The following is a 26,000-nucleotide window of genomic DNA, read 5'->3' on the forward strand; positions in this document are numbered from 1 at the left end:
AATGGTCCGACAGGGATTTTTTCAAGAGTATGGAACTGATTACGATCAGATTTTGCTCCGGTGGTGAAGCAAAGAAGTATCGACGACTGGTTCAAGCCTAAGGCAACAGCTTCAAGATTGCGGAACTGGGAGCATTGATGTTTTATCCTGGAATCCACGTTCGTCACGAAACTGGGTGGTTCGTTTTAAGACTGAAATTGTACGTGTAGATGATTTTAACGTGGTTCAACTTGAAGTACTGCGAAGTGCATCGTGACTTATGATCAGAGGCTTCGTCCGACAAAAGTGGGAGACTGATTGGGTGGCAAATACTTACCAACATCAAACTTCTTTTCTTGCGGAACGTCACAGGGGTTTGCTCAGAAATACGCGCTGATTTTTTGAATGGCACTTAGGTTGTGTTTGACGATGTTTATATCCCGACCCAGCGTACATGAACAAGTGTATTCTTTTCGTTCTATTGACAGCATGAAAACGGCTTCTACTAAATATTTGTATAAATGAATCCGAGAAATTATACAGAACTCTCATTTTATTGGATGAACCCCCGGCAAATATTCCCATTCGTTAACGATCTTGATTATACTAGTTCTATAGTGTTACGTCGACGGTCTTGCAACAAAAAGTTATATAACTTCTCCTGCACTGTGATTTTCCAGTGTTGGCTTTTCAATTTACTTCGTCTAGTACCGGTTTGCTTTATGTTGTTTGATACAATCGTTAGTTCTTACTTTTTCAACGGATCGATAGTAGTTCCTCCACGAATCTGTCCCCAACCAATTAAACTGTAACAAAAAATAAAAAGGTACATCAATAACAATTCATTCGAACGGTCTCGCCAACCACGCCAACTTACCGCCAATGTTTTTCGACACGCCTACTAAGCGCGATCTTTTCATCCTTCTCCGTACATACCGGATTCGTTAGAGCAATCTTAGCCAAATCGGCCTTGGAGGCAACCACCCGTCCGCCAGTGCTGAGAGAACCGATGTTGACCAGCAGCATCTCGTTCCTGGTTAGCTTCAACACCTTGGCACCCTTCTTGTCGCCCTCGGTACGAACACCAAGCAACCGTTTCAGCAAATAGTACGATACTTCAAGTTCGACGAAGATCTTGGGTAAGGCACCGACAGCACCCAGCACCTGTCCTACGAGACGATCGGCACGACACAAAGTCGGTTCGATTTTAGTACCAACACCAATAAGTCCACCCGGTACGGCAAACTGCAAATCGTTCTGTTCCGCGTATAGCGAAACAATCTTGGAGAAAATTGGCTGGCAGGTTAGCTTGCCTTCAGCATCTTTGCTCACCAATCCCGGTCGCACCTCAATCTCTTGACCAACGGTTAGGACGCCACGCAAAATCGATCCACCAGCCACGCCACCCTTCAGATCCTTCACCTCGCAACCCGGTTTGTTCACATCGAACGATCGAATAACGATCAGTCGTGGGGCAGAGGTGAAGTTCCTTGGTGGAATTGGAATCTTCTTGGTAATGTACTCGCACAAAACTTCAATATTATACTTGAGCTGTGCCGAAATTGGAATAATCGGAGCTCCTTCGGCCACTGTCCCCTGTACAAACTTGACAATCTGCTCTTGCTGCTCCTTGGCTTGCGTATCCTTTACCAAATCGATTTTATTCTGAAGAATGATAATATGCTTCAGCTTCATGATCTCAATCGCGGCCAAATGTTCCGATGTCTGCGGTTGCGGGCAGGATTCATTGCCAGCAATTAGCAGCAAAGCGGCGTCCATAACGGCGGCACCGTTCAACATGGTGGCCATCAGAATGTCGTGACCGGGACAATCGACGAAACTCACGTGACGCACCAGCTGGAACCGACCGGTGCAGGCGGGCCGGTAACAGGGGAAACTGTCGTCCTTGTTCGAACCACCCGAGGTGTAACACGTGGGACGTAAACACTTCGGGTTGTTGCATTTGTAGATCTTGGCGTTGGCGTAACCTGAAATAAAATTAAAATGATATGTATCGATCCACTGATTTACATTGGTACGTAAATTGGAAACTGATGAAAAATCTAAAAGTAAAATGTGGCAGCCTTAATTCAATTAATCTGTTATTAATTGGCATCAGCCATCCGTGTGTGCAGAACGAAAAAAATCGACAAGTAGTTCAATCAGAATAGGACCGGTGCGATGCCGATAGCTTGTTGTCGATTGAATGCATACGACACGGCTTGATGCTAGAAGAAGGGGAAAAAATGATCACATGATCGTTCTAGGCAAGGATTTGTGGTTTCTTTTGCCGGCGTCGGCGGTAAAACATGATGAGTTATTTTCTATCAAAGACCATGCGGTAAACTTTGGTGCCATGCCCAACTCCTACTTAGCAGAAGGCAAAGGACTCTTCACCTTTCCTTTCGATCATGTCCATATAAGTCTGCCTAGTCCTAGTTTTCCGTTCTAAGTTTATAACTGATTCGCTATAGAATACCTATCTGTCTTTCAATTTCATTGCTTTCGTTTCTCTTAGCTATAAATTTGCCGAAAACAGCCAACAAAATCGATACAGTAGAACCTTGTGACAATTGAAACATAGTAACCTAATAAGTGACTGTTGAAAACTCGACAACATTCTACCAACTGATTTACTTTCAGGTTTTCTAATGATGGTTCGACCAGAGCGGTAAGAGGAAGACCGATCAGCTGATGGGACGGTGTGATCACCAATGATCCAATGAACACGGCAAACAGGTCCCAAGTATTCAACACTACTTCAAGATCGGCGCGAATAGTCGAAAACTCTTCGAAATCCTACGCGCTGGACCACCGCGTTTCAAAGTCCTCCACGCTTGGGTACCTCCGGTGGGATAGTCAATTTCTCAATGTGTGGTAAAACTGCTCGATGCGGTGGACCGCTTGAACCGTAGAAATAGGTACCTGCAACCTCCTTGGTACGCTGCATTCCTGCATGACCTCAGTGAAGATGATGCAGGCACCGCTTCTGAATACCCAACGGGATCACAAGTCGTTCACCGAGCATAATGCTGGCTTATATGGTCGATAGGAATTATCGATGATCGTAGCTTTTGAAAATTTCGCTAGTTTGCGCTTTGACGTCGTAGCAACTGATGCGTCTCATGTCAACTCAAATTCTTCACTGGCAATATGTTCAATGACTGTCGCCAGGCACTGATGGTATTTCATTCCAATGATCCACTGGTGTGCCAGTTTCTTGCATACATAGAGGATACAATGGACACACACCACAGAAAAAGGAAGACGGCTCTTTCTTTAAACGGGTTCAGTCTACCTTCTGACGTCGCACAAAGTAAAAGTAAAAAAATCGCTACGCTATAAGCACCAGGAATGCAAGCCAGTGATTTGTTCTATATTCAGTGCACAAACAGCATTGTACTACAAAATACTACATTTTGGTAAAAAAGACTTTTAACGTGGTACTGATTTTTCATCTTTTGGGAACGGAAGAATCAATGGTAAATAAAAACGCGTCCAATCGAATTCAATCGTTTACTCGTACTGTACTTTTATTTCTAATACGCAATCATATTTGTCGATTTCACTCACTGCATTTTTATCGTTTTAGTCGCAGTGTCGTTCATGGAGGTGTGACACCACAGGGCCCCCCTTAGTTACACCAAGAATCGGACACGGTGTCCCGAAGGTGTAATTTTTGTCTTACCATCATTTCTTGGGTGTTGATTTTCTTGCTCGTTCAGCATGTATGCCGGCTTAATCCTATCAACAGATATTGCAAGTTGTTTACCGTTGATGATGACACTGAAAATTTTTTCTGTTTGATGCAGTGAAGGGACCATCGTATGGATGTTGAAGCGAGCGCTTGATACCATCTATTTGGACAAAAACATAACTGCATGTTGTCAGGTCTTTTGGAACAAAGATCTTTTGTTTAGTGTGGTTTAATGCATAGGCTGGTTTAATTTCGTACGACGAAGGAAACGCACGAAATCCGAACGATCACCATTTCTTTTTGTATGTGTTTCAAAAAATTTGCCGGGAAGCTTCAATGGTTGGCGGACGAACTTTGCATTTCATCTCTGTACTCTGGTCGTAATCCCAGTAAAATATTATCACTCCAGTGCAGGGGATCGACACACATGATGGAAGTCTTCATTGTTCGGTGAAACCACTCAGCATTCCGTTTGCTTCTGAGTGGGAAGCTGTTGTGCGGATTCGATTAATTTCGAGGAGCACTGTTAAGGTTGGAGAGAGAATCGGCAAAAATCGAAAACGAAAAAAGCAGTTTTTTTCCACACCGAGTGTTAGATCTTCATAAAAATCAATCAGCTTATGTAAAATGTTGCTACAGTACTGCTGATTGATTTTTATGAAGATCTAACAAACTCTAATCTAACGAAAAAAACTGCTTTTTTTCGTTTTCGATCTTTGCCCATTCTCTCTCCAACCTTAAGGTGAAGCGTTGCCAACATCACAACAAAGGTTCGGTTATGTTCGGGTTTCGTTCAGCATCTGTGTGCGGCTAGAACGTACTATACCGATAGGAGATGGCACGCACACAAGCGTATCGTTCAGCAATCAGCTGACTGATTTTTGTACCACGTGTTTCATTTGTTTTGAAAAATAAAAAAGTACAAATTTCCCAAACGGATCAAAATTCCGTGAAGAGAATCTATTCATCTGCATGTGCTAACATGCTTACATACAGTGATACAATTTCTGAGCAATCTGAGATAAGACATTTAAGTTACAAATGATTTTGTCTTTCGCGTCAATGTAATGTTTTGATTTTGACGATGAAATAAAAAGAAGCAGCAGAAACGACGGCAGCCATTTTAGCTGCCACCTTATGACTCTATTCAGCATGTCCTTAACTTACTGAAAAGTTCAGACTCGAATCGTCGTCCCTGATCGGTTGTCACATTTTCCGGAACCCCGAAACGAAAAATTCATACTGAGAAAAGCGCACAAAAATTTCAAAAATGAAACTCAAAAGAAGGCAAAATCAGTTATAAAATGTTAAAAATTCACTCGAAATATAATCAATACTAGGTAATAGATAACAACACACTATTATTAGTATTGCTTAGTGCAGCTTAAACATTATGGGTCATTCAGCTGATAAACTACACATTCGTATGTTATGCCAAATGACTTTTAGTGAGAGCACTTAGCAAAACTATGCCAAATGTGCGTTATGCCAAATGTCCGTTATGCCAAATGACCGTTATGCCAAATGTCTGTTGTGCCAAATGACCTGTGACCTGTGTGTGATCAATTCTCAAAATTATCCCAAATGACCATTATGCCAAATAACTGCTATGCCAAATGTCCATTATGCCAAATGACCTTCAGTGTGATCAACTCTCCAAAATACGACAAATGACCATTATGCCAAATAACCGTTATGCCAAATGTCCATTATGCCAAATGACCTTATGCCAAATGACTATGCCAAATGGCCCGCTCCCTAATGTATCTGCTGTTATGTTGGACAATGGTACAGCTTCAGGCCAACGTGTAAAGCGAATCTACCAAGCGAACGTAGATTAATCTTCGAGTCGATCAACTGATGATGCTTAAGGTTGACAATTTCTCCGAAGGCGACCAGGAAGTCTGCTCCAATGACGGGCGTAGTAACATAAGAAATAATAAAATTCCAGGTGAACTCTCGACGAAGTCCTAGATCGGTGTTTATGAAACGGTTGCCATATGTTTTGATGGTACTTCCGTTAGTAGCATGAAGTGTCCAGGTGCAGTCGACTGAAAATTTTCCTTCGATGTAGCATTTGCTGACCTATCGGAAACTATAAGACGGCTGCTTGTTGCAGGGCCTCCCACCTCCGCCGTTTGAGGTTAGACTGTGTCTAGTTTCTTAGGTTGAAAAAAAAAACAAAGCGAGCGGCCTTAGCATCAGCACCGAATTTTCTGTGGTACCAGCAGATGGCATATTGTGGGCGAAAAGATGAACGGCTTCGGTTTAGGATACCGGCAAGATTGATTTTCAACCGGCGAACTTCTGTTGAGAGTGCGGCGATCTGAGCTTCAAGATTCTGGAGACTTCCTGGAGTCGCTGGGTGCGATGCGGTAGCTACTTGATGTGGACCAGAGGAATCACCCATTTTACCCGCGATCATCGCAAGTTTAGCTAGACTACCGTAGCTGATGGATAACACAGCTTGGGAGCTCACTATTCTTTTTTTTCGAGAGTTGTCCTACTGGAGCTGTAGAGCTAGGTTCTCGGAAGGGCTCCCCGTCAGAATCACATACTACAATTTGCAGATGAGACAGGCAATGTCGCCCAATAAAACACTGCATTAGGCCAATTGTAGCGGGCCGTGATTCTGAGTGTGATATTCATTGTACGGTTCAGGTATGTGCGGGCGTAGGGACTCGCGATCGCGTGTATCATCGCGAAGAGCTCGAGCATTTGTAGTTAACGTGTTCGATCGCGTGTGCGGTTGTATGTCGCGTGTGCGTTTGTATGTCGCGTGTGCTAACGTGTATGTAACTTCGCGTGTATAAATTTTATTTTATAACCGTGTGCCTTTCGCATATTCGCGTGTGTTCTTGGATAATCGCGCGCGGACCGTGAGTCTAATACTTTATTTTTTGGTGTACTGCTAAGATGCTAAAAGAGTGTGAGATCTTCCATATCACTAGTGTGCCCGGTGATGTAGCCATGGAACGTGTTGTCTAGTGGATATGTGCTTTATTTTTTTATTGGTCCTACTGAATATATGGACCTAAGTTATTAAGACAGAGAGTAATAGTTTCCGGACGTGACCGATTCATGAGCGCGCGAAAACGGAGGTTCGTGTTTGAGACAGCGTTTGAAACTTCGTGAGTGCTAAAACGTTCTCCTTATTACCGGGGTGTTATTAAATTTGCGCGATCGCGAACGTAGGTGTGCGTTGTTAATCGCGAAGGCGTAAGCGTTCGTACGTTAACGTGTTTGTCACGTGTGCTCGCGTTCATGTGACTTCGCGTGCACAAGACTGGATTTTGTAACCGTGTGGCATTTCCTATATAGGCGTGCGTTCTTGGATGGTCACGCGGACCTTCATTCTGATAGTTTTTGGTGTACAATTCACATTCTGACAGGGAGTAAGTTACCACATATCACTAGAATCCTCGGTCATGTCGCCATGTAACGTGGTGTCCAGTGGATATGAGAGCTTTCTTTTTTTAATTGATCCAATTGAAGGCATGAACCTAGTCTGCTTCGTGCGAGTGCGGGAGTTTTTAGGTTCACGCTTGAGACCGCGTTTGAAAATTTATAGGAGCTGAGACATTCACTTTATCACTGGGATGCCATCATGTTTGCTAGATCGCGGGTGTAGATGCTGGGGATGATCGCGAAGGGCTCAAGCATTTGTATATTAACGTGTTTGTCACGTGTAAGTGACTTCGCGTGTATAACTTCGATTTTATAATGACGTAGTGTGTATTTTTGTTTGATTGCGCGCGGACCGTGAATCTGAAGCTTCATTTTTAGTATATGGTACAGATGGTAGTCCGTTTCCCCATATCACTTGAGATCCAGGTCATGTCATGTTGTTTAGTAAATATGAGCGTCACTTTTTTGATTGGTTCAACTGAAGGCATTAGTACAGACTGGTAAAACTTTCGGACGTGACCGTTTCATTATCGCGCGAGTGGTGAGTTAATGTTTAAGACCGCGTTTGGAAGTTTAAAGATGCCACGTTTACTTACAGCGCTGTTCGAAAAAATAGCAGCGCAAATATTTTTCGAGTTTAATGTAAAATACTCCCATACGTTCTATTCTCCAATAACATTATATGTTTTTGTTAGTGACCTATTAGTACGAAGAGTAGAACACGCCACCATTTGGAATAGGCTTATTGTTTACGAAACACAGCTGTCATTTCGGAAGAAAGTCGATATAAAGTTGTTCGTAAAAATGGCAGCGCTACCACAAAAGGTTTTCAAATCGTTAAAGTTTCGAAGATTTTCAGTTAAGTCAATCTATTGTGTTCGGAATAGTATTCCTACGCTTACAATTAACCCGAAATTATAAGTTTGCATATTGTAGTATTTCACGAAAATGGGTCGTTCGAGGCACTGTACTGTCGAGGAGCGAAATCTCATCAAACGGTTGAATGCTAGAAGCAAAACATACCTTGAAGTTCAGGAACTTTTACAATGTTCTGTCACAAAGATACACAATGCATTGCACTGAACAAACAAATGGGAAACTAGCGGTAGATAGCGAACAACATCCGCTCAAACTTAATAAACTGATGGGTCGGATGGCAAAATAATATTGGTTTAGGTCTTCGAGAGAATTCTAGAAAGACCTGGAACATTCTATTGCAACGTGAACGAGTAGAAAACGATTGATTAAGACAAATTTGCACGCAGGAAGTCCGAGAAAAGTACCACTACTCACAATACGGCACCTTCACAATTGTCTGAACTTTGTCAAATTTCACACAAAGTGGACCGTCGAAACGTGGCGTACCATTTAGTGAGCTCATGATAGTAAAGTGGTATTATTAAAATCGATTGGTAGGCGTCAGTAAGTTATACGACCACCAGGAACTGAATTTTTATCACTATACACGATGCGAACATGAAAAACATATTCAAAGCCAAATCACCATACTCGAAAAAAAAAACGCTTGCGCTGCTATTATTTCGAACAGCACTGTAACTACCGGGGTGTTTTCATGTAGGCGAAATCGCGGGCGTAAGTATATGTGGATTATTGCATTTGCATGGTCGCGTTTGTTGCCAGGTTTGTGTTATCGCGAAGGCCACGAGCGTTTGTACCTATATGAGTATAGATAGCGTATAGAAGAGATATACTAATAAAAGGAATCATAACATGTCGATGCAAAGAGCTTGATTAGAAGTGTATAAATTGAACAATACTATTTTGGTATACATAAATAATGGAAAAGCAAATAGATGTACAAAAGAAACAGACTAATGAAGTAGAATAGAAAAACATATGTAACATGCAATCAAACTCGTCTATATGCAGCAAATGTTGTGTATTTATCATTAACGACAATTGCATGCTGTTAGACTTTCATCATTCTATGCTGGCCGGGAATGGATGACTCACGTGCGTCGTTAAATTTATTTTACCCTAATTTATACAACCCGACTTTCCCGAATGAATAGAACCAAATGCTCAGATTGATCACCAGAAGCATTAGCTGCCATTCTATCATATACGTCAGTTCTGCATCCATTCCCTGGCCCAACTGTCATAAATACTCAGACGAATACATACATAGATAGACGACTAGCACATAACAGTTGTACACTAGTACGAAAAACTACGATTATCACAAAGCTTCAACTAATAGGTTTCTACTTATTCTACTTTATTAAATTAATTTAATTATTAAATTACTTTAATTAGTATATGCACGATGACGAAGTCGACCGATAAATGGACACACAATGGCTCTCTCCGTGAGCTCCGTCCACGAATACCACCAATAGAACAATATTTGCAAACACGGCACACAGCAAAAGTCATTCTACGTCGATCTGCCAGTCGGTCACGCTACCGCGCATAAGCCAGTGGTTTAGCGTTGGTATGCGCAGGTGCAGAGTATGAAAAAACATATAACATAAAAAAGGCGCATAAGCCCTCTCGGTCTCCTCGACGCACCACTAACAAGGCGTAATGCAATACCCATTTTAAAGCAATTGATGCTTGATGATGTTTGCAATACCGTCAAACCCCTAAACCTTGGGGAGGGAACGCATCTTGGGAGCTCGCTATTCGTTGTAAAAATAGCCTTTTAAGGAGTTCCTCGTTTACATTTAGGCCAGCAGAAAGCTCTTGCATTTTAGCAAGAAGATGGGTAGGACGCAAGCCAAACTTTCCAAAGATTTATGAACAAATTGTTCACAGACCTTGATAACGTCACTGTCCTTATGGATGATATCATCAAATAAGGCAGAACACAAAAAAACCGCACATGTTCACCGTGCTAGACCGTCTGAAGATAAATAGCCTTACCATAAGAATCGAGAAATGCGAATTTTCTCTCCCTCAGGTTATATTCCTAGGTTACTTGGTATGCAACGAAAGAGTACAACCGCTCCCTACACGAGTTCAAGCGGTGTTAGACTATGTAGCTCCAAAAACAGTAAAGGAATTGCGGATTTTCCTCGCGCTGCTGAACGTATACAAACATTTTGTTCCGCATGCTGTTGACATTCAACATGATCTAAGAAGGCTTGTTCCCGACAACCAAAATAATGATTCTAGACCAATCTCGTGGGACGATCTCTACTTTTGACCGAGAACTAACGGCGACAAAACTCGCGGTGAACTATTTTAGATATTTGATAAAGGGACGACAATTTGCGATTTTCACCATTTCCCACTGACTTACGCTATGACTACCGATCCAAGCAGCCGCCTTCCACACGAAAAAAGGTATTTACAATACAAGGCAGAGTTTACAACGGATATACTCCCGTAATACGCATATTTGTCCCATGTTCTATGGGATTCCCTATATACATGGAACAATTATGCGTATAACGGCAGTATACGCCACATCAGTGGTAAAGATAACATTGTCGCGAATGCAATGTGAAGGGTAAATGAAATTGTCTCTAAAACCGATTTCAACACTATTGCGAAAAATCAAATAATTGATCACCAGATACAGGATTTGATAAATTCTAGAAAAAAATGTCGCCTAATCTTCGACTGCGTCGTTTTCCATCATTATCTTCTCCGATATATTGCGATGTTTCCATAAATAATTGTTTCCAACCTTACATTCCAGAAAAACATCGACTGGCGGTGATGACTCAGATACATGGATTGGCACACCCTGGAATCAGAGCCACAAGAAAACTTATCACCGATAGATTTGTTTGGACATCGATGAACAAGGACATAACGAAGTTTGTCAGAGAGTGTCAGCGGTGTCAAAAGTCTAAAATTTCTCGACACACCGTTGCACCGAAATCGACTTTCGATACGCCAAAGGCTCGATCCCGACGGGTTCATGTCGATTTGATCGGACCATTGTTGCCATCCAAAGGATACCGTAATCTACCCGCAATCGTTGACAGATCTTCACGTTGGCCAGAGACAGTATCGCTTCAGGACTTGACGGAGTGAACGGTAGCAATGGCCCTGTACACGGAATGGATTTCACGATATGGTACTCCAGAAACAATCACCACTGATCAGAGCCGTCAGTTCGAATCGGGAGTGTTTCAGGACACATCTCCTTAGAGTACATCACATACATACAACCGTTTACCCTCCACAATCAAATGGAATGGTGGAGCGTTTTCATCGCACTATGAAGGCGGCACTGATGTGCACCGATCGGAAAAATTGGCGCGATTGACTTCCACGGGTACTCCTTGGTATAAGGTCCGCATTTCGAGAAGATCTCCGATGTTCTGCCGCTGAGCTTATGTTCGGACAACCACTAAGAATCTCCGTAGAATTCTACGATTCACCTGCACAAAATGTGAATCGTACGGAATTTGCGCAAGTCTTACATAAAACCTTTTCGGAGTTGAAAACACAAAAGGGCGTTCTTCAGTCCAAGGAGCGAGTCTTTTTAAATCCGAGACTAAAGGATTGCAGCCACGTGTTCATATTGATGCAGTTAGACGACCACTCCAACAACCGTACGAAGGGTCTTATGAGATAGTAAAGCGAGGCGACAAATACTCTGAAATCATAATATCCGGGAAGAACTACTTAATTTTAGTCGATCGAGTGAAACCAGCTTTTATTTGTGGAGTTAAAAATATTCAAATTCATTGAATGAAAATTGATCATATTCAAGTGACCAAAGCTTGTCAAGCTACCCCAAGGATGATCAGCACACAATTATTAACACCAGCAGTACACCGTGTTAGATTCATGGTGTATCTGGAGGGGGAGGGGGGCATATGTGGCATTATTATTTGGAGCCCCCCTATGAACACCACCACAGTAGGGTACTACCAAGTACTACCCTGTAGAGAAAAGGAAATTTCCATTGAACAACGAAACGTAAGCGTGAAAGTACGCTAGAAGCATAAATACTTTTATTTCGCTAAGTTGCCGCCGTTTAGTCGATTTTTGTCCCCTACAAATGTGACTGCGCGGTCGTGTCTTGTATACAACCCTCTTATTTTTTAAAGAGCGCTTAAACGTGTTATATCAATTGTTTTCAAAATTTTGTGAATACTTTCGTCTACTACGTTACTTCGATTACTTTGAGTTCTTAGCGATGAAATTTTGAAGCAACATTGCACATTCGAGAAATAAAAAACTCATTCGAAGAATAAAAAACTAATTGTTGGAAATGGAACCTTAATTAAACTTGATTGTCTTCTAACAAAAATGTAAAACTTGTAAAAAATTTTGAGAATTCAAAAGAACGCAATAATTGTGTTTTTAGCAGCACTTCTTTATTGTATTGTTAAACTTAATGAAACAATGCGCGAATTGTTAAAATACAATTAGATCGAGATCTTACTCGCTACGATAGAATTTACCTAACCGGGTTGCAAGGCAAAACATGTGTGAAAATTTACGACCACCGCTAAAACCAACTAAAAAACATACTTCTTACAATTATCCGACCCACACTGGCACTCGGTCAAATTTTCCGGATTCGGTTTACCTCTGCCCGGTCCACCGTCGCCCTTCTCCTCACCATCTTGGCTGATGTTTATCGCGCGGCTCTCGTTAACCTGCGTCTGATAGTTGATCGTTAATTCCTCGCCGGCTTCGATTTTCCGCTTGGCGAAGAATGCCAATCGGGGCAGGTTCGGATCCAGACAGTTAACCCAAACCGACCAAATGCCACAGTTCGGATCGCACGAGTGATTGATGAAGCGTGCAATGTTGCCGTAATGAGCGGCATCGATCGTGTACGGATTGTCGCTGCCATTGAAATCCAAATCAAACAGATAGGTACGACCTACGGCATCGTACTCTCGGCCACGCTTCTCCGCCTCCTCATAGGTAATGACCTCTCCGATGTACTCAGTTATGTACCAACCCTCGTAGATTGTCTGGTTGGTTTTAACGCCCCAGCCGCGTCCATTTGAAGTCTTGAACAGAGATACGTTAAATTTGCGACCATTCTGCATGACACGATTGGTGCAGTCTGTGCTACAGCGACATCGTTTGTTGCACTCATAGATCGGTGTACCCGGTGCCACATTCAAACGTTTTTTCGAACTGTAAGCAAATCGGGAACCGGCCATCTTACCGCAGCATTCACTCCGAAACCCACATTGTTCGCATTCGCATCCATATGGTGGATCATCCGGAATCTCAACTCCTTCCCCCGCCACATTTTCTTTGATGTACTTGAAATTTTGCTGCGGGACATCCAAATCTTCAAAATTTTCCACCACAATCTTACTGCTTGGTTCGAATTCGTTTATCATGTTTTCGAACTGTTTCATTTTTATAAGCTGTTCATGACGTTGCCGGTAGGACATTTCCTGCCACATTTTTGACAGCAATCGGTCATAGATTCGTTTGTTCTTGGTGCCATTTGTGCGAATCTTGGCAAACAGGATCAAATCGCTATCAAAAGCCTTCGAATCAAAACTTTCGTAGTCTTTCAGAATTTCTTTGAAAGACTTCGCTTCTTGTTCAGCAAGCTTTTCCTGATAGCCTTCGATTTGACGAAATTCCTGACGAATTTCGTCAATCGTGTCCTGATACGATTCGATCTGATACAGCAGGAACTCATTGATGAAGTCACAGGTTGATATGTTATTTAGCGGTTCCCAGGTATTACTTTTCGAGCTATAACCGCGCCACTTAATTTCGAAGTAGGGAGCATTGGAGATCTCCTGAATGTCAATAATCTGTTCAACACTATACTCGCCGGCTTTGTTCGCCTTCGGTTTTGAAAGCGATTTCCGCTGCTTGCTTCCAGTTGACACTGGGGTCCCGTCCGGATTACCACTACTTCTTGTGGCAGGAGATCCCGTGCTGCCGTCGCTTATGACGGATATCACACTAGCAGTTGAAAATCGTCGATTGGAGATTCTTGGAGTGTGGCTCCTTCGTGATCTACGCCGCGAGTCTGTACTGGTTACCGATTCGACGTCATCTGCTTTTTCCGTTGCTTCTTCATGAAATCCGTTTTGGTCTTCCTTGACGTTTCCATTGGCTCCATTCATAGATCGACCGAAATAATACTCAATATTGCGCTGCTTAAACTTTCCATCTGAAGCCGTGGCAGCCAAACCACCGCTAAAATAGCTGGATATTTTGGCCTGCTTCAGCCGGTGCCCTTCAGCAGACGGTGGGCTCGCCACGGACCATCGTCGACGTTTGCCGGACGATGGCGGAGGCGTTACTATTTTGTACCTTTCGTGGATCATTTTAATGTACTGTGCCAACTCAGCCGGACTGGTCGTTAGCCGGTCAATCAGCTCGTCGGATAGTGGCTCTGGAAAATTAGAAAGCAGAGAAATTTGTGTCTGGATCAGTTTTATTTTTCGACAAATTTTACAGGGCACTAACACTATTGTTTCCCCTTCAAGGTGTTGTTAATAGACAAGCTCTAATAGTTTTTTTCACAACAGCTTCAATTATTGCAAATATTTGATTTTCTGTTGGATCGGAAGCCACTTTTGTTTGAAAAGTGCAACAACCGACAGCAAGCCCCTCATAAGTATTGAAAATTGTGGTAACTAATTCTGATTCCAGATACAAACTTCTCGTGAGCTCCAATCTTCTAGACGCTACCGCGACTCAGTTGATCTTTTAGCATTTATGAACACGTAGTTTAAGCGAAAATAAACAATGTTACGTAAGAAAAATATTCGTTACACAAAATATTGGGACTGAACAGAAAAACAAACATTTTTGGAAGTGAAAAAAGAGGATAGTAAACCCATCATATTAAAGTTAAAATATCTAATTGGATTAACGATTGGCCAGAGACTTACCCAGCTTGATAGTAATGTTTCGTTCCAGTTCGTTCTTGAAACGAACCGTCTGTACACCCGAAATGGCTTTGACCACCGTGGATTTTCCATGCGCCACGTGTCCAATGGTGCCAATGTTGATGGTGGCTTGACGAGAGATGACCTCAGGCGAGAGCGGTGTCAGCTTAGTGATATCCTAAAAAAACAAAACAGAATATGTAAATTGCAACTGAAATGCTTGCAAATTATTCAAAAACTATTTTCGCCGTGTTGAAAGTATATAACAGCGCTTTTTTTTTTTCTTCGAAGCAAGGCGGAAGAGTTATAGTTTTAAGTCATCGATCGTAGTGTTAAGTCATCTAGTAGGTCAATCTGTGGATCATCCGTAACGTTTTTGTCATACGGCTACTAGTGCGAATGTGACTTCGCGTGCATAAATTCGATTTTATAACCGTGTGGCCATTTGTATATTTGCGTGCATTCTTGAATGATTGCACGGTCCGCGAATATATTTAATTCTCGGTGTGTGGTTCAAATGCTAGAAGAGAGTCCCTCGATATCGCTGGAGTTCCCGATCATGTCGTTATGTCAAGTCGTGTTGTAATTTTTTTTATTGGTCAAACTGAAGGCATGAGTCTAGGCTGCTAGGACCGAGGGTAGGAACTTCCAGACGTGACCTATTCATGCTCGCGCGAGTATATGTTTATGCTTGAGATCGCGTTTATAAATCTAAGTGTTAAAATTTTCATTTAATTGCCGGGGTGTCTTAATGTTGGCGAGATCGCGGGTGCAAGTATGTGTGGAGTATTGCAATTGCTTGTTCGCGTTTGTGACCAGGTTCGCGTTATCGTGAAGGCTGGGAGCGTTTGTACGTTCAGAATGAGAGAAATTGCGAGTGTATATAAGAAAATATGCAATTGATTGTGTGAGTGTTAATTTAAGATATAGTAATAACAGTTGTAAACAAGTACCAAAACCACAATTATTACAACACAATCATTAATAGGTTTCTATCTACATCTATTTAATGAACCTGTGCACGATGATGAAGTCGATCGATAAATCAACACACAATGACTCCTCCCTGCGAACCGTGTCCACCAACACGGCCAGTAAACTGTGGAATAATGTTTACAAACATGGCCCCCCGCAAAAGCTAATCCACGGGGCGATCCGCCAGTCAGCCACGCTAGTGTGCACAGGCTGTTGGCTGACCGTTAGTTTGGGCTGGTGCGAAGCATGAAATAACACAAAACCAACAAGGCTCATAAACCCTCTCGGTCTACTCGGTGCATCAATATCGAGGCGTAATGCAATAACTATACTGAAACTGTTGCCTGTCAGCGGTTCTTTAAAACTGATGCTAAATATGCTTGATGATGTTCGCAATACCATCAAACCCGTTAACCTAGGAGAGGAAACTCCGTGCTAGTAACGGGGGCCATTTGGGTCATTAAATGAAGAATACAATTTTCCTTTTATTGCATAAAGTTAGAGCTCATGTGTCTAAATATTCAATCTCTAAAACTTCAGATTTTTTAAAATTTATTTTCTAAATTCAAGGTGTGGTCGCGATAATTATTTTTTTTTAAATTTATTTTGCGAACAAAAAAAACGGTGAGTCGACAACCTGGAAGGAGCGTCCAACATAGCTCTGGTCCTCACAAGTCTCTACCTCATGCTTCCCCGGGCCATATGATTACAACGACCGCCAGCTAAGAGTTGTGAGCTTAGCTGATAGTACAGCGTGGGCACTGTTGTCCTTCTGACTTCAGCTAGATTGAGGAGGTACGTCCCGAGCGTCTGTTCACCAAGGAGGTGCGGCTCAAACAGCGTCTGTTCTGGCATCCAGCGGCTGAGTATGAAATGCTGTATCGCGTCAGCTATACCTAAGGTGGCAGCCCCACCAGCGCGATGTAGGTAGCGCGACCCCGGTAAGGTAGCCTACCGAACCCTCCCACTTACCACGAAAAGTGAAGAAAAAAAGAAAACGAACGATACTTTCGGCAACCGACCCCCGGCTACGAAATAAGGGCAATGATTGGAAACTCGGAACATGGAATGTCAGGACTTTGAATTAACCCGGACGAGAGAGTCTTTTGGCTCACGAACTGCAGACGGTTGGAGTGAGCGTGGCTGCGATTCAGGAGGTGCGGTGGCCTAGAACTGGAGAACGTGAATTCAGGGCGGTGAATCCCATCGCCAACACTTCCTTCAAATACAACATCTACTATAGCGGCGGCGAAAAGGCAGAACATGGAGTCGGTTTCATAGTGATCGGCAAGCAGATGAAGCGTATTATAGGGTGAAAACCGGTTAGCGAGCGAATCTGTGTACTGAGGGTACGAGGCAAATTCTTCAACTACAGCTTGATCAACATCTATGCACCGACAAACGATAAACCCGATGACGTGAAGGACGCGTTTTACGAGTGTCTCGACAAAACCTACAGAGAATGCCCAAAGCATGACGTGAAAATTGTTATCGGGGACGCCAACGCTCAGGTCTGTAGAGAGGACTTTTTCCGTCCAATCATTGGTAAGGACAGCCTTCACTCTGTTGCCAATGACAACGGCCTGAGACTAGTGACCTAGTGACTTTGCACGCAGAGACATCCGTAAGCACACCTGGATGCACCCGAATGGCGAAACTTGCAATCAAATAGACTATGTCCTGGTAGACGGCCGACACTTCTCGGATGTTATAGATGTGAGGACCTTCAGAGGACCAAACATCGACTCTGATCACTATCTCGTTGTCAGTAAGACTCGAGCACGGTTATCAACCGTAGCGAACTCAAGAACTCAGCGACCGTTGCGTTTCAACATCCAGCACTTCTCTGCAGAAGGTGTGACGGACGAGTACCGCCAGAAGCTTGATGAGCGAATAAGGGGAATTAACGTAGACGACAACCTCAACAATCTATGGGAGTCAATCCACAGAGCGGAGAAGTAATAGGTATAGGTACTCAGAGACGACCCAGAAACGGTTGGTTCGAGGGGCAGTGCACAAGAAAATGACGGATGAGAAAAATGCTGCCAGAAGCCGGATGTTAGTGTCAGGTACCAAAAAACAGCGCCGTCTCTCGTCATGTGCAATGACCGTGAAGGTAACTTGCTGACAGATAAAACTATGGTAGCAGCCAGGTGAAGAGAGCACTTCGAGACATTGTTGAATGGAGAGAATTTTAGCGCGTCAACGTACAGAATAAGGATAAGTGACAATGGACAAGCTGTTCAGCCTCCGACGCTAGAAGAGGTGAAAAAGGCAATCAAAAAGCTGAAGGGGGCCAGAGGGCCTCATTTGTCCTTTATACAAAAAGGGACACAGAATGGAGTGCGCTAATTATCAAGGAATATAGATCCTCAATTGGGCGTACAAAATTATGTCACGTATTCTGTTCAACAGATTGAGGCCGTGGGAGGAGTCCTTCGTCGGCGAATACCAAGGTGGTTTTCGTGAAGGCCGATCAACAATGGATCAAATGTTTACCCTGCGACAGAGCCTCGATAAATTCCGGGAATACAACTTGCGGCATCTGTTTATTGATTTCAAAGCGGCGTACGATTCAGTGAAAAGAAACGAGTTATGGCAGATAATGGTAGCACATGGTTTTCCGACCAAACTGATTAGGCTGATTCATGCAGCGCTGGATGGATCGAAACCAAGTGTTCGGGTTGTGGATGAGATTTCGACGTCCTTCGTAACCTTAGACGGATTCAAGCAGGGTGAGGCGCTGTCAAACTTGCTGTTCAACATTGCTCTTGAAGGTACCATCAGGAGAGCAGGCGTGCAAAAGAACGGTACTATCGTCACTCGGTCGTATATTCTCCTAGGATTTGCGGACGATGTTGATATCATTGGAATCGACCGCCGAGCCATGGAAGAGGCATTCGTGCCTCTTAAAAGGAAGACAGCAAGAATTGATCTCATAATCAACACAAGCAAGACGAAGTACATGATAGCTGGAAGAATACGTGGGTCCAATAGTGATGTTGGTGGTGAAGTGGTGTTAGGTGGTGATAAATTTGAAGTAGTGGAAGAATTTGTGTACCTTGGAACACTAGTGACATGCGATAATGATGTTACCCGCGAGGTGAAAAGGCGTCTTGCAGCTGCAAATAGGGCTCTTTACGAACTTTGTAGCCAGCTGAAGTCCCGTGCCTTGTACGGCCATGAAACGTGGACGTTAAAGAAAGTTGATCGTAGAGCGTTCGTAAGGTAAGGTGCTGCGAACAATACTCGGCAGTAAAGAAGAAAATGACATCTGGCGGCGTCGCATGAATCACGAGATATACCAAGTATATAAAGGAGTGGATATTGTCAAGCTAATAAAAAACGGCAGGCTGCGGTGGGCTGGTCATGTGGCACGAATGCCGGAAGAACGACAGGCGAAGATAATATTCAGTAGAGAACCGGGAAGAGGCCGACGACTCCGTGGCTATTTGCAGTGGAAGAGGACCTAAAAGCACTCATCGTCCAGGGTGACTGGAAGAGATTGGCCCAGGACCGGGTCCAGTGGAGGAGAATCCTTCACTCAGCGTAGATTCAACGAAGCGAATTGCTGCCTATCAAGTATCAAGTAAGTATTTTGCGAACAAAATATGTGAAAAAAAGTTCTATTACGTATCCTTAACGTCAGCGGCATCTGAAAAAAATCAAAAACATTACTCAATCGGGACAAATATCTTCCACCCAGAGAACATTTTCTTTGGAAAACTAATTAACGCTATCAAACCATCAACCAAGAATTAGATTTGAAAATCGTTTCCTCCACCAAATATTATTACAATTTCCGACGGGTGGAAATAACCATACATGCACACACGGGGAAAACCGTTTTCAATTATTTGACTGAAGCTCATTCTTGATTAGCTCCCGCTAATTATATGCACTGAGCTGCAAATCTTGAACAATTTTTGTTCAAAGCTCCAGCTCTTCGACGATGGAAAGAAACTGATTTCGTTCGATAGCCAACCCATTTGGTTTCGAATGTAAACTGAACCGAGCGCAAAACCGAGGGTCGTATGCAAATGCGGCATCATTCGTGCTGGCTACACCACACATACACTCGCTATGCCTGGATGCGGTAAAGGAGGAGAGATGTATGGATAAACTACAACAAGATCTGCCAGCTCTGTCCCGTTTTTGAACCAATCCTGTACCAGCTCGTGATTGGACGAAAGTGACACCAGCAGACGTTCGGCTTGGAATGGACCAAAAGTATGCTATCATGGAAATCATGCGAAACAAAATCTGAGAAAAAAAAATTACTGCTAATATTGGATTCAGTCTGTTTCTAGCCACTAACGACACTGGTCACGTTCAAAGCAGCTCACCGTCGCGTTCGGTTCGTGCACGCTAAGCTATAGAAACCCTATACAAAGAAAGCACCGTTATTGTTATAGTGAGCATTGTATGCAATTTGTTGGTCGAGATGTCTCAGCCTGTGTATGATGAGTTCACCTTGAGGCGTTGTTTCACAGCGTACATTGACTTCATAACAATCTCCCGAGCGGGAAGTGGAACGTTTGCTACAGGAGACAATGTGTATTAACAGATATGATGTTGGACTCGTTCAATTTCATCATGTTCGCAATGTGGTATTGGTACAGTTCAGTGCCCGTGTTTCACCAGATCAATTTATCTACGGCAACATATGTCATTTAATTGAACACGATAATGTTAAGGTCAAGGTCCCAGTCTATATGGAGGACAATGCAGTCAACGTTAAACTACACGATTCGTCTCCTGGTACACCTGATAGTGCAATTCGCAGATTCATGTCGCAACATGGAAAAGTGGTTTCCATTAAAGATGACGTTTAGAGAAATTTCTTCCCGGCATTTCCAACGGCGTTCGGATGGTAAGAATGCGACTAAAACACCCTATACCATCCTTTGTGACCCTGCAACTTGACACCGTCTATGCACAGACCACACTGTGCACGTATGACCAACAAACTACCACGTGTCAGCTCTAAAAAAATAAAAAAAAAATAGAACGCAACGAGCCGTGTCAAATAAACGAATTAAAAAAACTTATTTTAGATTTGATAAATCTTTAAAATAATATGAATATGGCTCATTCCACGCGAAGTGATCAAAAAACATGCAAACTTGAAATCGACCTTCACGGATTTGATCCAAATTTGGAGGAATTGTTGATCTAGGGCCAATATATAAACCCAAATTTTTGTGTCAATCGAAGCACGCCTCGGATCATGGGAGCACCTCCCGTTTTGACAAATTGCCAAAACCCTTGATTTTCTTTTGATCATATCGCCGGATCTATTTACTCTAGAATCAAACCGCAAGATGGCTTTTGAAGACGGTAAAACATGATGATGAGTTATGTTCTACCATATACCATGCGGTAGATTTGGGTGCAACGCCCAACTCCTACTCTGCAGAAGGCAAAGAATTCTTCACATTTCCTTTCGATCATGCCCATATGAGCCTGCCTAGTTCTAGTTTTCCGTTCTAAGTTTATAACTGATTCGCTCTAGAATACCTATCCGTCTTTCAATTTCATTGCTTTCGTTTCTCTTAGTCTCAAATTTGCCGAAAATAGCCAACAAAATCGATACAGTATAATCACAAAATTCAAAACTCCCCCGTTCCTATATAATGCCACGCCATTTATGGATGGTCCCTTGCGCTCCTATTATTTTTATTTTAGTTATAATTTCTGGAAGAAGCGATATTTTCTACAAACTCAAAACTTCATAAAAGTACCTTAATTTCAATTATTTAGCAAATTACTTTGAAATCAATGTGAAGTGAAACATACTTTTATACACAAATGGATTACAATTGATACCAGGAACAGTTTTTAGAAGAACATAATTTAATATTCTTTCAAACCACATAATTACGGAAAAATACAGAAATTTCGCCAAGTTAGCCAAAAATTTGGTGTTCATTGCGATGACCTATATATTTTATTACAAAAATCGATTGCAGTTGATATCGGCTACAATTTGTGGTACAGGCCAGATGCGATTATCCGCTGGGCTTAGCATTCCGGATAATCGAATCACAAAAAAAAAATTGCCGTGCAATACATACATACATTTGTTATACATTCGAAAAATGCTATTTAAGAAACATCCCTCAATGTTTGGCTAATGGAACTTATTTTTAGTCGACCGTATCGCAATGTTTTTTTGCCCAAAATCTGCGGTAATTCACGCGAAGACGGTAAAGTGGACGACAATAATTTCTTCGAAGATGTTTCAGGATGATCCAAGACCTTCGTGTTGCTGATATAGTTGCAGTGATTAATCCTCTTAGATGTGATATTGCAACATTTTTTTTGTTGAAAATATGGAACATAAGGTGGTCATCAGAAACGTCGAGCTTATTTTTGCGAACATCTTTACTTCAAGTCAAAATTCTCTATTCGTAGTACTCCCGAAGCTTTAAGTCGTTGTTTGTGATGGACCCCTAAAAATCCCTTTAACATAACTTCTTAAATATCGGTTTCGGTCTTAAATTTTGGGTTTTAAATCAATTTTCTCCTTAGGGAGTAATATAGCATTTTGCTGTGCATTCGCTTGCTAGCTAAAAACTAGATTCGAATTCACTATATCTCATTAGAAAACAGAACCTCTTCACTAACGGGACATTGTAAGATAGTAGTCGTTTAGTGGGTGCACAACAATTGTTTTCATTTTTGACTAGCCCGGTGCATTGGTTAACTGTCGAGACGAAATCGAAACGCAAACACCTTGACTAATTTTCTTGAATATTGTAGATAATGCATCTAGGAAGTTGTTTATCTTGCCAAGATACATATCTTTCCAGAGAAAATTATCGGTCTGTTTCTTGTTTGGAAGCTATTGTGTAGTTTTTGATAAAAATGTGAAAGTTTTAATACTGTAGTAGTGTACTAGCAAAAATGAGAAGCCAGTTCTAAATTTCATTTTTAGTTGTCCCTAGTATAGTTATAGCTGAAAAACTATTACTTAAAAAAGGTACAATATCTTTCAAAATAAGAAAATGTGTTAACGAAAGTTATGTATGGCAGACTACAGTGGCCTGGACATGTACACCGATTACCGTAAGTGGTCCATAGAGAACCTATTATATTATCAACTGCTCGCCAGACTTTGCACTCGTTAGCTGTGTGCAATCGAGGATGATGTGCGCGTAGCAGGTGTTCAATCCTTTGTGGCAGTGGCAACTATAATGCCACCAAAATTATAGAATATTTATCGAAAAAATTATGCACTTTTTTTACTTTTATTTTATTGAGCACGATAATCTGTTCGTACAGACTTTGTATTAGGTCAAGGAAGTTATGTACGTGTATCAAACAGCGATTTTTTTAAATTATAGAATGTATTGATTTTCTGCCTAATTTTCAAGGCCTCGTGAAGGATTAAGGAGAATGACGATCCGGGACATCTGAAATAATTCGGCCAGGATTCTGAACACTTGGATTGATTGGCCACGATGATGATGATAGTGAGCCGTATTTTTAACTATTCTTGTTAGCTTTGCTTTCAGTGTTTTGCATGTATTTTTTTAGTCTTGCCATGTTTCTATACATGGAAAATAATTTTCAAGGTTTTAGTATTTATACCATTGAATGGAATCTAGTATGGGATAATAGATGTATACGTGACAATGGTTCACAACACAGTTCAACACAATATAGTGTATAGTGAAAATCATATTTGTTTGAACGAGTGTTACTACCTGCAGCGGTGTAGTGAGAAGTCAAAAGCGAAAATGCCGTTAGAAAAATTAAACTTTCACAGTGAATAAATTTTCTGATTGTTATCCAACGAAATCGTCTGTAGAAAGTAACTTATGTAGAACCATCTTGTCCAAAAACAAAAATAAAACGACTGGTGCATACGGTACTAAAATAATTTCGATCTTCTTCGAGGGTGCTGCGTGGAAGTGAGGAATGAAGAAGAAATTCTAACCTACAAATAAGAAGCAAAACTACCATCGTTGCATCAGCTTCCTTATCCATAAAACTGTAAAAAACGAACTCAAAACAAAAAATATTGCAAAGTTTAGTAGAGAAATCGTCAGGAAATCATCAAATTCCGACAGAAAACTTCAAAATTCAAGTGAAATTCGACCTTCAAACCCGGAATTTTGTGGCATGTTGGCAGCTTTACAGGTAAAAAAAACTACAGCTTTCACTCGCACCGCCCCAACATGAAAATAGGCTCGCACTTACCAGCTGCGAAAGGTCCTGTTTCTGCAGATGTGGTTGGCCCGTAGTGGCCTGCGTTTGCTGATCACCGGATGACATCTTGCTGGGATTTCCTAAAGTTTGTTTCGGCGGCTAAATTCACCACTTTTCAACCAAAAAACAGGGCAGCTATACTACGCGATGCGTGTGTTGCCAATTTGATTCACTTTGAAAGAACTTCTTGTTCTTCCTGGCACTTCGTCCAATTGTCTTCTTCTTCTATCAGCCGCGCGGCTTCTTCGCGCTTCATCGGTTCACTTTCGAGCTGTCAAAAACGGGTACCGGTTCGCCCGCATGCATTCGGAGGGATAGGTGTCTAGTACACGCTTGTGTCAATTTCATTCAAATAATATAAATATGTCGAAGATTTAAGTTATGCTTTCAGGAATGTCGATGTTCGTTCCAGAGATGCCGTTTTACTTAAGGCGAACCTGAATCAAGTTCCAAAACCAACTGTGCATTTTATTATTATTATTGTAGTACTATTGCACCAACGACACGACTAGACACTGGCTCAAATGCATCAACCGATCGAGTCGGAATCGGTTGTTTTCTTTGAGCAAGATTCCATACTGAATGCATTCAGGATATCGAACCGGTTCCGGAATGGATTTGACGGATAGTTGGGATAGGTTGATGTGGCGGCGCTAGTGTTTATCGTATATTAATTCAAATGTTTACACACGTTTTTTTAAATATTTTTGTTCGATCATGGATGTCTGTTCTCTGTGCGTGAAGGTTGCTCAACTGATTATGTATTTTTTTAACAATGTATTTAGTAGACTATTTTCATTACCTCCTTCTCCCCCGCGCCACGGAGATACTCTGAAACAAAAGAATATAAATACATACCTGAAATATTGACAATCAACATTCGCCCGCTGGATATGAATTAACTGTAGAAAAGGAAAGGTGTCCCCTTTTGTGTATCCGGCTTTTTACGTGCTATAATGGCGGTCTATATCATTCAATTCGTAATACGTTTAATGGCTCTTTTTGATAATAATCGTTTACGTCAACCGCTAAGAGATTAAGTCATCCTACGTTAGTCCAATGCGTTAGATGTTTATTCAACATCTTCAACTGGGCGTTGCTGCCAAGAGGCGTAAATGATTATTGTCAAAAAGGGCAATTAAACGTATTACGAACTGAACAATTTAGACCGCCATTATGGCACGTTAAAAGCTGGATTGCAATTTGCTTGTATTTGACAACTAAATTTAAATAATTGTTTTCTTACAAACGCGCACATGACGAAGACTTCCCGAATAGAATTTTATAATAGCATTTACCCTACAAACAATCATAAAACAATAAATATTATAGTTATTACTGTTTCAACATTGTTCGACGCAGAGTTATCGCAAAAGATTTACAATAAAATTTCATGTAACAATCAATTTTACTGTTCAGAAAAAAACTCATACAGTAAATTCATTAAATTTGAATGTTTTCGAGAAGAAAATGTATGGAGAAAAACCGATTTTTTTTAATGTTAAGATACGTAACCACCACCCTTTTCTACTCTAAAAGTCCATTATACAATAAAATTTACTGTAGAAACGTTAAAGCTTTTTATTTTTACAATTTACTGTGAATTATTGTAAAATTACTGTACTGTCACAGTGAAAATCATGGTTTTGTTACTGTACATTTCTATTTCTATTGCAAATATATTTCTCGACAAACATATGATTACGGCCTAAAAGCCAACTGTCAAAATCCACTTTGAATGGAAATTCCAGACAAACCATTACTAGTCGAACATAGTTCACAACAGTTTATGAAAGAGAAAACTTTTCGCTTTCATTTAATACCAGCATCTGTGATTCGTGTAACGGTTTGTCCGGAATTCCCATTCAAAGGGGATTTTGACAGTTGGCTTTTAGGCCGTAATCATATGTTTG

General features: G+C 41.7%; 1 protein-coding gene across 2 annotated transcripts; it reads right to left on the bottom strand.

The window, feature by feature from the left end:
* Positions 1–479: 479 nt before the first annotated feature.
* LOC131685375 (eukaryotic translation initiation factor 2 subunit 3-like) lies at positions 480–24,316 on the bottom strand. 2 transcript variants are annotated; one of them, XM_058969066.1, is made up of 4 exons: positions 24,079–24,299; positions 14,899–15,073; positions 857–1,967; positions 480–785 (listed from the first exon to the last, which is right to left on the bottom strand). In XM_058969066.1, exons 1-4 carry the CDS (start codon positions 24,151–24,153, stop codon positions 728–730), a joined length of 1,419 nt encoding a protein of 472 aa, XP_058825049.1. In that variant the 5' UTR covers positions 24,154–24,299; the 3' UTR covers positions 480–727. The 2 variants fall into 2 exon arrangements, with proteins under 2 accessions (XP_058825049.1, XP_058825048.1); XM_058969065.1 differs by lacking the exons at positions 480–785; positions 857–1,967 and adding an exon at positions 12,366–14,396 and having other exon boundaries at positions 24,079–24,316.
* Positions 24,317–26,000: the final 1,684 nt, after the last annotated feature.

This window comes from Topomyia yanbarensis, chromosome 2 (assembly GCF_030247195.1).
Source record: "Topomyia yanbarensis strain Yona2022 chromosome 2, ASM3024719v1, whole genome shotgun sequence".
Lineage (NCBI taxonomy): Eukaryota > Metazoa > Arthropoda > Insecta > Diptera > Culicidae > Topomyia > Topomyia yanbarensis.

Coding starts and splice junctions, on each gene's coding strand:
- LOC131685375 (XM_058969065.1), bottom strand. CDS start 24,153: ATGTCATCCGGTGATCAGCAAACGCAGGCCACTACGGGCCAACCACAT. Junction 15,074..24,078: donor AACAGGACCTTTCGCAGCTG/GTAAGTGCGAGC, acceptor TTGTTTTTTTAG/GATATCACTAAGCTGACACC. Junction 14,397..14,898: donor AAACATTACTATCAAGCTGG/GTAAGTCTCTGG, acceptor CTAATTTTCCAG/AGCCACTATCCGACGAGCTG.